Genomic DNA, 16970 nt, shown 5'->3' on the forward strand with positions numbered 1-16970 from the left:
TTCCTATTGTTTATATCATCTCATTCATCAAATTTGGGAAGTTTTCAGCCATTATTCCTTCTCTATCTTTCTCTTTCTCTCTCTGCTCCTTCAGAGACTCCCAGAATACGTATGTTATCCTTTCCTTGGTGATCTCCCACAGATCTATTAGGTTATGTTCACTTTTATTCAGTCTTTTTCCTTATGTTCCTCAAATGCAACAATTTCTATTGCTTTGTTTTTAAACTCACAGATTATTTTTTTTTCTGCCTGCTCAAATATGCCTTTGAATCTCTCTAGTGAATTTTTCATTTCAGTTATTTAGACTTTTCACCTCTAGAATTTCTCTTCAATTTAAATTAGGGTTTTGCTCATACATAATTTTCTTGAACTTCTCAAAACCTTCCTATATTTCTTTGAGCTTCTTTAAGATTGGTTGTTTTAAAGTCTTTGTCTAGTAGGTCTATCAAGTGTTTTTCAAAGTCAGTTTCTGTTGGGTTTTTTTTTTTTTCAATTGGATAGGTCACACTTTTTTGTTCCTTTGAATACCTTGTGATATGTTTCTTGTTGTTGAAAACTGGATGTCTTAATAAAGTGGTAACTCAGTAATCAGATTCCCTCCCCACCTTGGCCAAATTTGTTGTTGTTATTGTTTTTGGTTTTTTGATTGTTGTAGGCTTTGTGTGTGCGCGCACCAGGGATCAACCTGAATTGTAAACTTAAGGTTCTCAGGTCTTTTCTGAGACTGCCTTTCTCTGGGCATGCCTACTAACTTTCTGATTTTCTCCACATACGATTGTTTTGGAATATCATGGTCTTGAAAGTCTGAATTCCAAAATGGAAAAAGAGAAAAATTTACAAAAGGGGGAAAGGGCATCAGTCTATAAATCCCCTGAAAGTCATTTTAATCAGAGAGTATCTTGCAGCAGTGGAGAAATAGGCAACAACAATTGTTGTCTTCCTTCTTGTCTGATCAGAAGCAACAAACAAGCATCGATGTACAGATCCCATATATTTGGAGGACAGAGTCTTTTTTGCCCATCCTGACTTTCATAAGCTGTGAAAAAAGTTACTCTAACATCTCCCACCTGCGATTGGGCTGGATCTGGGGAAGTAAGTAAATGCTATTGGGTTACAAGCTGAAATTTACCGAAATTAACTACATTTATCCTCTGAGCTTTCTGCTAGCAGTCAGCCTGCAGTAGACTCCAGAGTTCCAAAATAGTTAAATTAGATTGTTCCAGTGCAATTGTTCAGCTGGGGAGAGAGATTCCTGGTGTTTCCTACTCTGCCATATTTCCAGAATCCTCTGTGTCTACTGCAAGTTTTTAAAGGACTCAAACTATGATGACATTCTGACTTCCCTATTCATTTCTTCACTATATTAATAAACATTATTAATTAGATCTAATGATTGTTTTGTTCCTTCATAGTCAAGTTTTTTTAATAAATCATACATGACTTATTATTTAGTACATTTAAGAGTTATAAAGAAAAAGTCTAATCATCTGTAATTTGAGGTTAAGGTTCTGGGAAATTTTGTAGATGCAACTCTGTCTTTGTGTATGTTGATGAAGAAAATTTTATTGACGTCATAAAATGGCATGGGGAAAGTCCTGGACTTTCTAGACAAGCAGAACTGGGTTCAATACAGTTTAATAACTATTTGACCTTAGACTCTGAAACTCAGTCTTCTCATCTCTAATACAAGCATGCTCATAAAATCTTCTATGCAGATTATTGTTGGAAATAGAAAAAGAAAGAAATTGGGAACATTTGGAAATCAGTAATTGATGATTAATTTTTATAATTATTTTGATACAAAATCTCATTTTTACAGTTTCCTTCACTCTGTAATTTTATTACAACTTTTTGTTGGATTTTCATATAGTTCTAGTGATGGTTTCATAATTGAGCACATAAAATAATTATAAACATACTCTTGACTTGTTTTCCTTTAGGACTTTCAAATGGCTTGGAAAGAGAGACTAAAAGAATTTAAAAAGAAGGATAATGCTGCCAGAGTCATTCAGAATGCCTGGAGAAGTTTCCTTGTGAGTTAATTTCATTCTTTTAGCTTTATTTTAACATAATTTATATAAGATTCACCTGTTTAAAGTATATAATTTGTTTTTAGTATAGTCACAGAGTTGTGTACCCTTGCTTTGAAAACACTCATCTTTTTAAGTTTCAAAAAGTTACCATTAATTATCTCATTCACCTTACAACACTTATTGAGTTCCTGATCTGGGCCAAGCACTTGGGTAGTGACTCCTATCAATGAACGTATCATTAATAGGCTCCTTTGGCTTTCACCACTAAAAGCTTTATTTCTTGACTCAGGAATCAGGTTTCTGAGCAGGTGTTAGGATACATTTACACATTAAATATTTACTGAGTATCTACTCTTAAGGACTTAATGTTTAATAATGTACTATATGGGATTAATATATAGTAGATTAATATATTAATAGATAGTGGTTGCTTCCCCTGCTCTCCTGAGCTGGTCTCATTGATGTGAAGAATATTCCAAGTTGATTTCCCTGGTTGGGTGAGAACCAAGTGCTAAAATGACTTCACTCTTAACTTTCTGATAATAGCACTAATTTGCCTGTGCCTGATAATTTTGTGTGAAGTGATACAGCATTGTTTCCAGAATACAAGAATACCTTTCTATCAGTTAGTCAAGTCTTGCAAGAGTAGCTTGTTATTTTCCTCTTATGTGCCTGTCAAAGTCCTAAAATCTATGCTGGGGCATATTTATTAATTTTAACATTAAAATAATAATGTTTTTTTTTAATCTGCTGTTCCTTTGACAGTTTTTATTGGCATACTTGTTATCTAGGCTTGAGTTTTTTTATCATTTGTAACTTTTCTCCCATATACAAATCCAACCAGCCACATATCTTTGAATACTTATTATATTTCTGCTTTTGTGCTAGGCATTGTATAATCTATCCTTACTCTTAACTTCAGTAGAGAAGTCATGTGTATGAACAAATGTGTATGTGTTTTAATAAAAAGTTAGACTAAGCAAACATTTTCATTTTCTGACCCTCCAGAACCCCACTGAAATGACAATATACAGAAAGTTAACTCATAATAGAGAGAAGGGATTTCATAAATATATAAAACATTTTATTTCATTTTTAAATAACCAAAAATAGCTGGTGGCATCCTATTGGCTAAAACTATGTAAAAGACTCACCTAGACAGATTTCAAAGGGACTCCAGTGAAAGAGCTGGTTTGTCATTGTAGACAAGGGGATTAATTGAGGGTCTCTCCTTGAATAACTATGCCTGTTGTCTCCACTGTCGCATTTAGACTGAGATCTGCAGGTAGGTGGATAGTAACTGTTGGGGGGAAAATCCTGACGTTTTTAATCTTTTAAAAAAAATTCAAGTAGAATTTTTCTCTCTCCTAAAGAATTCAAGAAGGAAGCTAGTTCTAATGTAGATTTAACATTCCACAGTAAAATCCTCTTATTTGTAGTATTCGAGACCTGGCTTAGTTGCTGGCTACTCAATTCCTCTAAGAAACCCTGCTTATCAACTTATTCCATTTATATCACAAAGCCCCTACTCAGGAGTGAGAACAACAAGAAATGTAAGACTTACACAAAAGCACAGGATACTCATACTACCTCCCTAGAAAATTGACACACAAAAAAGAAGTTGACACATATTTTCATTTTAAATACTAACAGAAAACAACCAAAGATTATCTAACATTTTTTTAATTATCTGACATTTAAGGATAAAATTGTACCCCATGCAATAGAAGCATAACTGAGAAGTTGAACTGAAAAAAAAAAATTGTTTTCAGACTCTGGAAAAGAGTTACTATGAAAGTCTTGGTTCATACATAATACAAATTAAAACAGTCCTAAGATGTAAAGAGAATACATTTGATCGTAATTCCACATATATTCTTGGCCCTGGTAGTGGATAATTTGCATAGCAGTGTTAAATGCATATTTTCTGTTATTTTAAACATTTTTGTCAAAGTAATATGTGCATTTCTTTAAAGCAAGTAAAACAATGTAGACAAATTTATAATGAAAAACAAGCCTTTTAGCCCACCCCATTCTTCTATACCTTCGTATCTTAAAAGCAACCACTTTTAGCTGTATTTTGTTTTAGATATTCTGGTACTTACTGCCATGCTTCTAAGTAATATGCTTGTGTTGTTTTTTATTTATAAACTTTAGGAATGATATGTTAACTTTATGCATTGAAAATTAATTTTACTTATTCTCCACTACTAATCTTTTTTCCTAGTAACACATGATTATTCTTTATTTCCTCTATTTGTTAACCTTGCTGCTATAAAGAATATTTAAACCTTTGTTTCTGGTTCTATCATGGTAGCATAGGATTACTTGAATCCTTATCATATCTGATAAGGATATAAATATAGTTATAAAAATCACTATAGCTGCAGTAATTTGATATTGGACACACAGTGTAAAAAAACTTATGCATTATAACATCAATAGGCCAAATGACAATAGCTAAGCTTTGGAAACAACCCAAATGCCCAAAAATAGATGACTGGATCAAGAAGATGTGGTATATATACACAATGGAATATTACTCAGCAATCAAAAAAGATAAACTCATGCAATTTGCAGCAACATGGATGGCGCTGGAAGGGATCATGCTCAGTGAAATAAGCCAGAAAGAAAAAGAAAAATACTGGATGTCTCACTCATAGGAGGAATCTAGAAAACCTAAATAAGGGACCAGGAAAAAGAATAGCTGTAATAAAGAAAAAATCAAAATCAACAAGCAACTATAAACCAGAGACACACTATGGGGAGTGGTTGGGAGAGGAGGGATGGGAGTCAAAATAAGGGGGGTGCAATTGTATGGGGAATATAAAAAAATAAATTTAAAAAATGTTTAAAAAATAGGCAATTAATATTTGTCTAGAGAGGTAAGAATTCTCATTGGGGAAAAGATAGTTTCCTCAGTAAGTCGTTTTGAGAAAACTCGGTATTCACTTGTGAAAGTATGACTCCAGACCCCGATCTTACACCTCTCAAAAATTGTAAAGAAACAAAACAAAGCATCAGACAAAAGCAAACCAATAGCAAAACTTGGAAATCTGTGGAACTAAGACTAGCAAAGGGGGAGGTGCATGGTGCAACATGTGGAAGGTGCCCAGTGGACTATAATGGAGGACTATGGATGCTTTGGTGGTAGGTGTGGTATGGTAACATATGCTGAAGGGGTTTGATTCTGTGACTCTAAGTGAATACAGTATTATGAACCAATGTTACCTCAGTAAAAAAAAAAGAAACATAAAATTACAGTGCATATGTAAATGTAGCTGGAGATACATGTACCATTTGTATTAGCTAGATTTTCATATAGTACAAATTTTCAAAATTGAAAGCTAAAATTTAAAGTGCTAATATTCAACTAACTAAAAAAATGCTTTCAAGGGTCCAAGATTAGCAGAACTTTTACACTACAACATTTTCATCCCAATAGTCACTTCTTTTTTCTGAGAAGGAAAATTTCAATGACAATGAATGTGAACCTTAAGTAAAATGTAAGTATCATACTGCAGATTTCCTCGGATAAAAATAAAACTTTATTGAACTCAAAAAAATTAGATTGGAAGACTTAAATGTAAGAACTGAAACTTTAAAACTATAGAAGAAAACATAGGGAAAATGTCCTTAACATAAGTTTTGGTAATGATTTTTTGGACATGACACCAAAAGCAAACATAAGCAAGTGAGACTTTATCAAAGTAAAAAGCTCCTACAGAACAAAAGAACCAAAGAATGAAAAAGCAACCTATAGAATATGAAGAAAAAAATTGAAAACCATATGACTAATAAAGGGTAATATCCAAAATACATAAGGAACTCATATGACTAAATAGCATAATAAAATAATGAATGATTATTCAATATATAAACTGACTTATAAAAACAAAAAATATAAACTGATTTTAAAAATGGACACAGAAGCACTATTCATAATAGCTGAGATATGGAAACAACCTATGTGTCCACTGATAGATGAACATGGTATGTATATATAAAGATAAAGATGTGTTATGTTTACATGGTGGAACACTACTCAGCTATTAAAAATATATGAAATTGCCATTTGCAAAAACATGGCTGGACCTTGAGGGTATTATACAAAATGAAATAAGTCAGGGCCTCCCTGGTGGTGCAGGGGTTAAAGTCTCAGCACTATCATCAGCCACTGTGACATAACTTCTGTCCCCAGCCAGGGAACTAACCCACATGGTGCAGCATACCTCTCCTGTCTGTCCCTCTACTCCCCTCAGCAGTGTATTTCAGTATATACACCTGTTCTGCTCCCCACTCTGTCTCTGGTAAATTCTCTCACCCCACCCCCTCTGAACCTCTGGCCTACACCCCAGTTCTTGTATGCATAAATAAATCTTTTTAAAGAATAAAATAATTAAGACAGAAAGGCAAACCATCATGGGATTTGATTTATATGTGGACTATAAAGAAAGCAAACAAAAAAATTAAACCAAAATTCAGATACAGAGAACAGATTGGTAGTTATCAGAGGGGAATGGAGTTGGGGAATTGGTGGAACAGGTAAAGGGAGTCAGTTGTATGGTGATGAATGGAAACTAGACTTTTGGTGTTAATCATGATGTAGTGTATATAGTTGTCAAATTATAGTGCTGTACACCTGAAACTTATGTAATGTTATAAACCAATGTTATCTCAATAATGATGTGTTTTTTAAAAATAAATAAATATTAAATTTTAAATGGAAATAAGGAAATTTTCTGAAGAACAGACATTTTTCCCAAAGAAGATACAGTGGATGAAATGGACTACAGTGCATGAAAAAAGCACTCAACATTAGAAATCATCAAGGAAATGGAAATCAAAATCTCATACCTGTTAGATGGCTATTATCAAAAAGACAAGGAACCAAGTGTTGGCAAAGATGTAGAGAAAAGGAAAGTGTTGCATACTGTTAGTGGGACTGTAACCTGGTACAGACACTATGGAAAATAGTATGGACATTCCTCAAAAAATTAAAGAATCACCATATGATGAGCAATCCCACTCCTGGATATTTATCTGAAGGAAATGAAATACTATTTTCTCCGAGATATCTGCATCCCTGTGTTTATGGCAACATTATTAACAATAGCCAAGACATGAAAACAACCTACATTTGCATTTATGGTGACTGGATAAAGACCCCAGACATTTTTGTCACCAATTTTCTAACCATGTTCTTTCCAAATCCTTAATCATACAACTAAACCATTGGTCACTGCCTATCTGTAGATCTGTACCTCTGGCCACCTTTCCTTCCAATACTATAGACAACTTAGTTGGTATTTTGCTTGACATTCCATATTGTCGAAGGATTGCTTCACCTCTGTCTTTCGTGGACATACTTCCTGAACTTTGAACTGACCTCCTGAGGCCTATAATGTCTTGGGTTTTTGACCAACAGAATGCAAAAAAAGTGATGCTGTATAAATTCCAAGACAAGGCCTTCCAACTTCTACTTTTTCCTCTATCTTTGGTGCTTTGAAACCTTAGTGGTATGAAGAAGCTCAAACTGAAAGTCTGTGAATTGAGAGAGGCCCAGCTATGCCGGATGTTTCAACAATCCAAGCTAAAGACCCAGATGAATGTGTGAGGCCTGAAAACTATCCAGTCCAGCTGATCTAGCAGTTAAAGAGAACTACATACCTGAGTCAAAGCAAGACCAGCAGAAGTTCCTTATCAACACACTGAAAATTGTTATTTTATGCCACTAAGTTTTGGGGTGGTTTGTTATGAATAATTAATAAGTGATATAATAATCTACATATTTAGAAGACATTATTCAGATTTTCAACCCCCAAATTTTTTTCTTGATTTAATTTAGAGTTTTATTAGGGGAAATTATATTTTTCTTTCAGAAAGAAAATTACTTGTGTGAATTTGAGCTTACCATCTCCCACAGACAAATGCAGTGGGGCTTCAAATTGATATATTGGTGCTGTGCATTGTTCAATTTGATTTAACATCATCAAAATAAGGGAAAAGTTTACCAAAAGTTAGTAAGTATTTTATGGGGGAAATAGAATATGAGGAGAGGTTTATCAAAAAAATAGATTCCCAGCATAGAAAAGCTGTTTGAGGTTGCTTGACTAGATTTGCTTGACTAAAATAGATAGGGTTTGTAAATAGTAAAATCACTGCAGGAATATGAATTCTGTAATGATAATATAAGATAAAATTTATTGAGAGCTTTCTTCTGCCAGAATTTGTTCTAAATTTTTAATATTAACTCATTCATTCGCCACCATAGCTATTATCATGCCCGTTTTTTAGATGAAGAATTGAGCAGGGAAGTTAAGCTACTTGTCATATAATTTATAAGTACTAACAATTTAATCCAGATAATAAGATGCCATACTCAGTGTTCTGAACCACTAGATTCTACTTTGTCTTTCTCCTTGATTACTCTGGAGTATACAAAAATGCCCTGACTAAAGTTCTGGATATTTAATTTATAATTACTAGTGACACAGTTACAAATATAAAGGTATTATTTTCTTGGTGAGAATGCCAGTATTGCCTGGCTTGTCAAAAAAAAAAAACCTGAGTGGATAATTTATCTAAAATCTAGTGATATACATAAAATCTACTTTATGTTTCTTTGATCGTTTTACCCTAATTAGGCAAAGCTAATGAGAGTAGAAAATCTAGTTTTGATCATAAAATCTTATGTGTTTGGACCTTTAGAATGTCTCTGTATACCAACACTTTAAAAGTCTGATTAATATAAGAAGACAAGGGGAACCACATCAGATAGTGAGATATATTAATCCTAAAGAGGTAAGGACATTGTTTATTGATTTTGCATCTTTTTTTTCCCTTAAAAAGTGTGGCTGCTTTATTACCTCAATGTATTTATATTTGTTTCTTTTTTTTTCCCTCCAAGATTTATTTATTTATTTATACAAGCACTGGGTTTAGTCAGAAGCGCGGGAGGGTAAGAGAATTCACCAGAGCCACAGAGGAGAACAGAGAACAGGCAGACTGACGAAACACACTGCTGAGGGGAGCAGCGGGCACAACAGGAGAGGTCTGTGGCACCATGTGGGACCCTCCCCAGTGACCAGGGATTAAACCAGCGCTGCAGAGGCTGCGGGCAGCTTTGCAGCCCAGCGCTCAACCGCTGCGCCACTAGGGGAGGCCCTATATTTGTTTCTTTTTAAAAACTTTTTTATTAAGTATTATACTCTTTAAAAAGTAAATAAAGCATAAATGTATTAACTCTATGAATCATCACAAGCAAATCCCTATGTAGCCATCACCCAGATGAATGTTTTCATATTTGAAACTAGTGCCTCTACGTGCCCTGCAAATCACTGTTAACTCCCTTCCAAAAGGTAGTCATTATTTTTATTTCTAACATTGCTTTACTTTTCTGTGTTTTCAAACTTTAGCCTTACCAGAACCTTATTGATTTTTATTGATCTTTTCAAGGAACCAGCTTTTAGCTTTTTTGCTTTCTCTGTTGATATTTCATTAATTTCTATTCTAAATTTTATTATTTCTTTTGTTCTGTTTACTTTCAATTTAATTTGCCTTTCTTTTTCTAGTTTCTTAAGGGAAAGTTTAGGCTACTGATTTCAGATCTTTCTTGTATTCTAATATATGTATTCAGTACTATAAATTTTCCTCTAAGCATTCTTTTGCGGCATCTCAATTTTTAATTAGTTGTGTTTTCATTATCATTTAGTTTAAATATTTTAAAATTTCTCTTGAGATACTTATTGGACATATTTGTTATGTAGAAGTGGTTTGTTTAATTTTCAAGTTTTGGAGCTTTCCAAATATCCATCTGTTTTGATTTCTACTTTATTTATTTATTTGTTTGTTTGTTTGTTTTTAGAGCAAAACATTTATTTTTTGTGTTACAAAAACAAAAATAAGTTCAAACAGGTAATGAAATAAACATGTAATTTTTTAAAGTGTTTCGTCCTGGGTCCTCTGTCCTGGAATTTAGTAAACAGGTCAAGTTTAGGTTGCGTCAACACTTCTGGATGCTATGAGGTCTCCATCTTATGACCATGTTTCTCTAGTTCAGCTCGTAATTGATTGGAAAAGTCATATTCTACATTGTCATCATCCCAATTATCCTCCCAGACATGTGCATCTTCATCTTCATCCAAACCAACCCAGTCTTCTGCAGGGAACTCCTCGAATTCGTCGTCCTCCTCCAGGAGACCCAGGTCTACCCGCTGTTTTTCCTCTGACATGGTGACCCTGAGCACCCCAAACCTCCAGACCCGTCAGAAACTCGGATCTCACACTCTTCCTCAACGCCGCTGCCGCCTCAGAGGCCGGCTCTACCATACAGATGCTTGATTTCTACTTTAATTCCATTGGGCCTTGAGAATATTCATTGCATAATTTCTATTCTTTTAAATTTGCTAAATTGTTTTATGACCCAGCCTAAGTTCTAACCTGATAAATGTTCAGAAGATGATATTGCTATTGTTGAATGAAATATTCTGTACACATTAGTTAGATTCAGTTGATTGATGTTGTTCAGCTTAATTATGACCTTATTGATTTTCTATGTGCAGAATCTGTCCATTATAGTGGGGTATTGAAGTCTCCAACTATCACACTGAATTCCTCTAGTTCTTGCAATTCTACCAGTTTTCACCCCACATATATTTTTTGCAAGTTTCCTTTTTATTTTGTATGACATTTTAAAAATATCTTTTTATCTTTTTTATTTAATTTTTTAATATTAATTTTTTTAAGTTTTTTACATCATTGTTCATTTTTAAACAATATTTGCTCTCCCACCCCCCTCAGGTGTAGTCCCCATAGAGTTTCCTTCACCAATGCACCCATGCCCATCACCATAGTCCCCTATGTTCCTCCCTCCCTCCCTCTGATCCCTCTCCCTCCTCCCCTGCAGGATGTCTCTGATTTATAATTGTCTGTTTTTGCTTTGTTGTGTTTTGTACTGTTATTATTTTTTTACACTGATGTCTTATTGGGTTCCCCTATATTCCTGCTATAAGTGAAACCATCCAGTATTTTTCTTTTTCCTTCTGGCTTATTTCACTGAGCATAATTCCTTCTAGTTCCATCCATGTTACTGCGAATGGCATGAGTTTCTCTTTTTTGATTGCTGAATAATATTCCATTGCGTATATGTGCCACATCTTCTTGATCCAGTCATCTATTTTGGGGCATTTGGGTTGTTTCCAGGTTTTACCTATTGTAAATAGTGCTGCAATAAACATAGGCATACAGGTGTTCTTTTGAATCAATGTATTTGTGTCTTTTGGGTAGATCTCTAGGAGTGGAATTGCTGGGTCATATGCTACCAGGTTGAGGAATCTCCACACAGCTTTCCATAATGGTTGGACCAGTTTGCACTCCCTCCAGCAATGTAGGAGAGTTCCTTTTTCACCATATCCTCGCCAACATTTGTTGTTGCTTGTTTTTTTGATAAGTGCCTTTCTTACTGGTGTAAGGTGGTATCTCAGTGTGGTTTTAATTTGCATTTCCCTGATTATCAGGGATGTTGAACATTTTTTCATATGCCTGTTGGCCATTTGCATTTCCTCTTAGGAAAAATGTCTTTTAAGTTCTTCCCATTTCTTAACTGGATTGTTTATTTTGTTTTTGTTGAGTCCTGTGAGTTCTTTGTATATCTTTGTGATCAGTCCCTTATCGGTTAACTGGAGTGCAAAGACTTTTTTTCCTAATCAGTGGGGTGTCTCTCTGTTTTGGTTAAAAATGTCTCTTTTGCTGTGCAGAAGCTTTTCAGTTTGATGTAATCCCAGCTGTTTATGTTTTCCTTGACTTTCTTTGCTTTGTCACCCTATGTATTTTTATGTTCTATTTTGTGCTTACACATTAGGGATTGTTAAGTCGTCTTAGATACCGATCACATATTCTGCTCCTCTTTACCCCTGATAAATTTCCTTGCTTTGAATTTAACTTTGTCTGAAATTAATTAAAATGCTCAGCTTTCATTTGATTAGTGTTATTTATCTTTCTCCATCCCTTTGCTTTTAATTTGTGCTTTTTATATTTAATAATGGGGTTTTTTTGTAGGCAACATATATTTGAGTCTTATTTATTTATTTACTTGTTTTACATATTTTTACATCATTTTTATCCACTCTAACAGTTGCTGACTTTTAATCTGTCCATTTATACCATTGATATTTAAGAGAATATTGATATATTTGATTGATATCTAGCTTATTTTTCACTGTTTCCTATTTTTTTGCCTTTGCTCTATTTCTTTTCTTTATTTTTCCTTTTTAGTTTTTTTTTTACCGTAGAGTTATTGTGAAACATTTACAGCTTATCTAAGTCCACTTTAAGTAACACTACTCCACAAAATAAAATCTTCCATAATCTTTCATAAACTCAGCAGACAAGTCATGTTCAAGGGAAAGGATCTGGCTCAGACACAGAGTCTACTCCCTATCCTCATTTGAGTATGCAAATGGTAGAAAGATAATTAAATTCAAATCTTCCACAAAGTGTAACTGATTCTCCCACATTCTTTCATGGTTGAGGAAAATAGATCTGGCAAGACCACAACTCAGAAACAGGAAAAAAATAGATATAAACAAGCCAGATATAGATAAGTAAACTACCAGTTCAAGACTGACCCAACTCAGTCTTGAATTGGATCGACATGATCAACCCCTCACCTTAACTGACTGAAAGAGGAAGGTTAAAAATTCATGAATCTATACACTTAAGATTTACCTGTTTTAGGGAAAGATTTGCCTTTTTTTAAAAAAGGTAATATATGTAGTGAATTTCATGAATATGCAATTTGAGATCCTATAAATGTTAAAAATATTAGAAAATATCTGGAGATAAGCTTGAGCTATGTTCTGATAAAGGGCCAAGAATTGTTTTCCTCTACTTCTAATTAGTACAAGGCACTAAAATTTAGAAGAACGGTTACATGCAATTCTTACAAAATTTAAATATGGATTTTTAGGGGCCTCCCTAGTGGCGCAGGGGTTAAAGTCTCAGCACTATCAAGCTATCCACAGCCACTGCAGCATGAGTTCAATCCCAGCCAGGGAGCTAATCCACATAGCACAACAGACCCTGCCTTTCTCTCCCACTGCTATCCTCAGCAGTGTATTTCAGTCAATCTGCCTGTTCTGCTCCCCACTCTGTCGCTGGTGAATCCTCTCACCCTCTGCATCTCTGGCCTGTACCCTAGTTCTTATATGCATAAAATTTATTTATTAAAATAAAATAAGATAAAGCTTAAAAAATATATATGTAAATATGGGTTTTTAATTTAACAAAAACTGGTAAGGAAAGGTCATCTGTTGTTAACTCAGATTGACCAGTCAGAAACATTTTTCTCTGAATTAATGCATAAGATAATATTTAATATACAAATCACTTGGCTTTAAATTTATATATTGCATAGGAAGAAAACTTAGTTTGGTATTATTTTTCCTGTTATCATGTATCCTGTTTAATTTATTGAGTATCCATTAGAAAATTATTTTCTAATTAAAAATTATTTGATATTTACATCAAATACTCAGTATTCAATGGCTATTTTAACATAATGGAGTGAGAAATAATATACAGAATGTTGAATTGAGCAATACATATTTTTTATAGGCAGAGCTTCTAGATGCTGCTGCTGGTGTTCAAGTACGATTCAGATTAGGTGGTGTAAGTATAGATGAATTCTTATTTAGTAGTTTTAAATTAACATTTCACATTTATATGAAATTTAAAAAGTATTTTTTAAGATTAAAATATTTTTATTATAAAATAATTGTACAACTCGCCTTTTATAATCTTGTTATAATGAAAGTTTAAAAAATAAAGTATATAAAACAAAGCTCCATGCTTCACAATTGTTCGACTTTTGAAAATCATTTATTTGTATCTCCCCTCTTATTATTTTTATTTTCTTTTACTGCTGGAGTAGTTTATTACTTTTTTTGATGTAATTTTTAAAAACAAAACCATTTTTGTAATTAGATTACAATGGTCCTTTGAACTTTTCCATCTACAGGTTACCTTTCCACCTGATATATACTATAAAATTTTCACTCACAGACCCATTGAAGATCTGTGTGCTAATAGCCCTAGAGATTATACAAAACTATCAGCAAAATATACATCGCATATTAAAAATAATAATCTTCATGAAGAGGATCATGGTGGCTGGTATCGTCGTGTAGAGAACAATGACTGGAGGCCTGTTTCTGATAATGTAAGAAAACAAAAATATGAATTTTGAATCATATGTTTAGAAATCCCTTTGTATTTTTGAAAAATTAAATTTAAAATTATTTTTTAATAATCCTTATTTAGCTGACAGTTTGTGTGGGACTACTAATAATACTTGAAGTTACAGTAAAATACCTTTTTTTCCCTTTAAATTTACTTTTCCTTTTGATAATTAGCTTTGAATCTAGACCATCTGTAGATACTCTCTGGTACTCATCAACTTACTATCTTTATATCAAACAGCAGATCTGAAGATCTAGTTTATTCTGTATTAATCCTTGTACTAATGTGAGGGTTCTTGAGAATAATATTTCTTCTTAAAGAACATGCAATATCAAAAAATGGTGGTTAATCATGTGAATTTTCTTGGTGTGGAATAATTCAACATGTACTCATAAACTGAACAGAGTGATTTTTTATTTATTTTTCTTACATCGTTGTTTATTTTTGTACAGTAATTGGAATCTCCCCTCAGGTTTACTGCATAGCTCTCCCACCACCATATTACCTGTGAACAGTCACCATAGTCTCCTGTGCTCCCTCCGCCCCCCCACCTCCCCTTTTGTATGCCTCAGATCTATGGTTTGCCTGCAAGTTTTGTTTTTTTCCTGATCTTTTGTTTGGTTTTCCTATATTCTCCCTGTAAGTGAGGCCGTCTGATATTTTCCTTATTCCTTCTGACTTATTTCACTTGGCATAATCCCTTCATGTTGCCACAAATGGCATGAGTGTATCTTTTTTGATCACTGAGTAGTACCCGCTGTGTTTATATACCACATCTTCTTGATCCATTCATCTGTTTTGGGGCATTTAGGTGCTTTCCATATCTTAGCTCTTGGAAATAGGACTTCAATAAACACAGGAGTGCAGGTTTCCCTTCGAATTAGTGTTTTTGTCATATGTTAGATTGGATCATATGTTAGATCCATTTTTAGTGTTTTAAAGATCCTTCACACAGCTTTCCATAGAGCTGGACCAGTTTACTTTCCCACCAGCAATGTAACAGGGTTCCCTTTTCTCTGCATCCTCTCCAGCATTTGTTGTTTCCAGTTTTTTAAATAATAGACCATTCTCTCTGGTGTAAAGTGCTGCCTCATTATGTTTTTGATTTGCATTTCCCTGATATTTAGTAATGTTGAACATTTTATCATATGCCTGTTGGCCATTTGCATTTCTTCTTGGAGACGTGTCTTTTTAGTTCTTTTGTGCATTTTTTGTCTGGGTTGTTTGCTTTGTTTTTGTTGAGTTGTATAAGCTCTCTGTAGATCTTAGATATCACTCCCTTTTCCATTGTATGGTGTTCAAATATGTCCTCCCATTCAGTAGGATTTCTTTCATTTTGATTTATTGTCTCTTGCTGTGCAGAAGCTTTTTATTTTGATGTAGTCCCAGCTGTTCACCTTCTCCTTGTTTTTTGTTTGTTTGTTTGTTTGTTTTGTTTTGTTTTGTTTTGTTTTGTTTTGTTTGCTACTGGAGAAGAATCCTCAAAGACGTTTATGAGGTTTATGTCACAGAGCATTTTGTCTATGTTCTCTTTTATATGTTTTATGGTTTCAGGTCTTACATTCAAGTCTTTTATCCATTTTGAGCTGATTTTTGTATATGGTGTGAGATAGTAGTCTAGTTTTGTTCTTTTGCATGCTGCAATCCATTTATCCCAATGCCATTTATTAAAGAGGCTTTCCTTCCAAACAGAGTGATTTTTAAATACACATAGTTTATATGTGATTCAAGAACTTTTCTATAGACACTTTTCTGTGTTTAGTCTCCCTTTTTGTGGAGACAGTTTCTACCTTGCATTTTGATCTGGTTCTATAGCTCTAGATGTCTGTTTATATGGCTTCAAGTATCTTCACTCAAATCCTCAATCCCTGGTATACAGATTGTAAGAATGATCTTTAAAAAATAAACAAATAGAGGGTCTATCTTCTCCTCTCTTTCTATCTTGGTATATTCCTAACAAGATCATAGAAGTTCTTGTCTATAGTCAGATAACCTTACAATCACTATTTCAATATTTTGTTTTCATTTTCAATAGTTTTGGAAGTCTCCTGAAAATATAATGATGGAAGACAAAAAGGAAAGTGAATTCCATTTCTCTAAACTGAAGCGAAGACAAGATATGGAGAGAAAAAGAAAAATTAGAAAAATAGAATGGATGAGGCAAATGTAAGTTAATAAGTACTTACACTTACTAAAGAAGATTACAGTATTTTATTTTTTTAATTGTTTTCACCACTAAAACAACCACATTATTTGAAAAAGGAAATAATGAGATTACGATTATATTTTTAAAAATGCATAGAAAGGAAATATTTGATAAATACCCACTACTTTCCAAACACTGTTACTCTCTGGGATATAATAACCTTGAGGAAATTACAGTCTTTTGGAACATCAGATATGAAAGTTGCATTTACTCTTGTATGCTAAATAACTTTAATTCACCTTCCAGACCACTCTATACCTTCTCCCCTAAGAGATTGTCCTGTATGGTTTACATTAATTATTCTAGACCTAGTGAACAAATCTTAAAAGCAGATCTTAAAATAATCAGCTTGTTTCCAAATTCACTTGACTATTTACCAGACCAAAACGCCAAAGTATTTAAAGGAATACAAAAACAAAAAACTCTAGTATCCAAAATCTTATCATGTTAACAGAAATCAAAAGAAAGCTGGAGTACGTATACTAAAACAA

General features: G+C 33.6%; 2 protein-coding genes across 2 annotated transcripts in view; one reads left to right on the top strand and one right to left on the bottom strand.

Moving 5' to 3' along the window:
• Positions 1–1949: 1949 nt before the first annotated feature.
• The window catches only part of LOC311181474 (protein MFI), a gene marked incomplete at both ends in the record, with an annotated part of 31561 nt that continues 16540 nt past the window's right edge, over positions 1950–16970 (top strand). Inside the window, 5 exons of the mRNA XM_084249943.1 lie at positions 1950–2033; positions 8745–8837; positions 13650–13703; positions 14053–14253; positions 16309–16439. Of these exons, the coding sequence (XP_084106069.1) occupies positions 1950–2033; positions 8745–8837; positions 13650–13703; positions 14053–14253; positions 16309–16439 (563 nt within the window). The remainder of the gene's footprint in view (positions 2034–8744; positions 8838–13649; positions 13704–14052; positions 14254–16308; positions 16440–16970) is intronic.
• Positions 10055–10267, bottom strand: LOC311182365 (26S proteasome complex subunit SEM1-like; the record flags this gene model as incomplete). Its single annotated transcript, XM_084251099.1, has 1 exon — positions 10055–10267. The coding sequence occupies one exon, from the start codon at positions 10265–10267 to the stop codon at positions 10055–10057; it is 213 nt and encodes a 70-aa protein (XP_084107225.1).

This window comes from Talpa europaea (assembly GCF_964194135.1).
Source record: "Talpa europaea genome assembly, chromosome: 12".
NCBI lineage: Eukaryota > Metazoa > Chordata > Mammalia > Eulipotyphla > Talpidae > Talpa > Talpa europaea.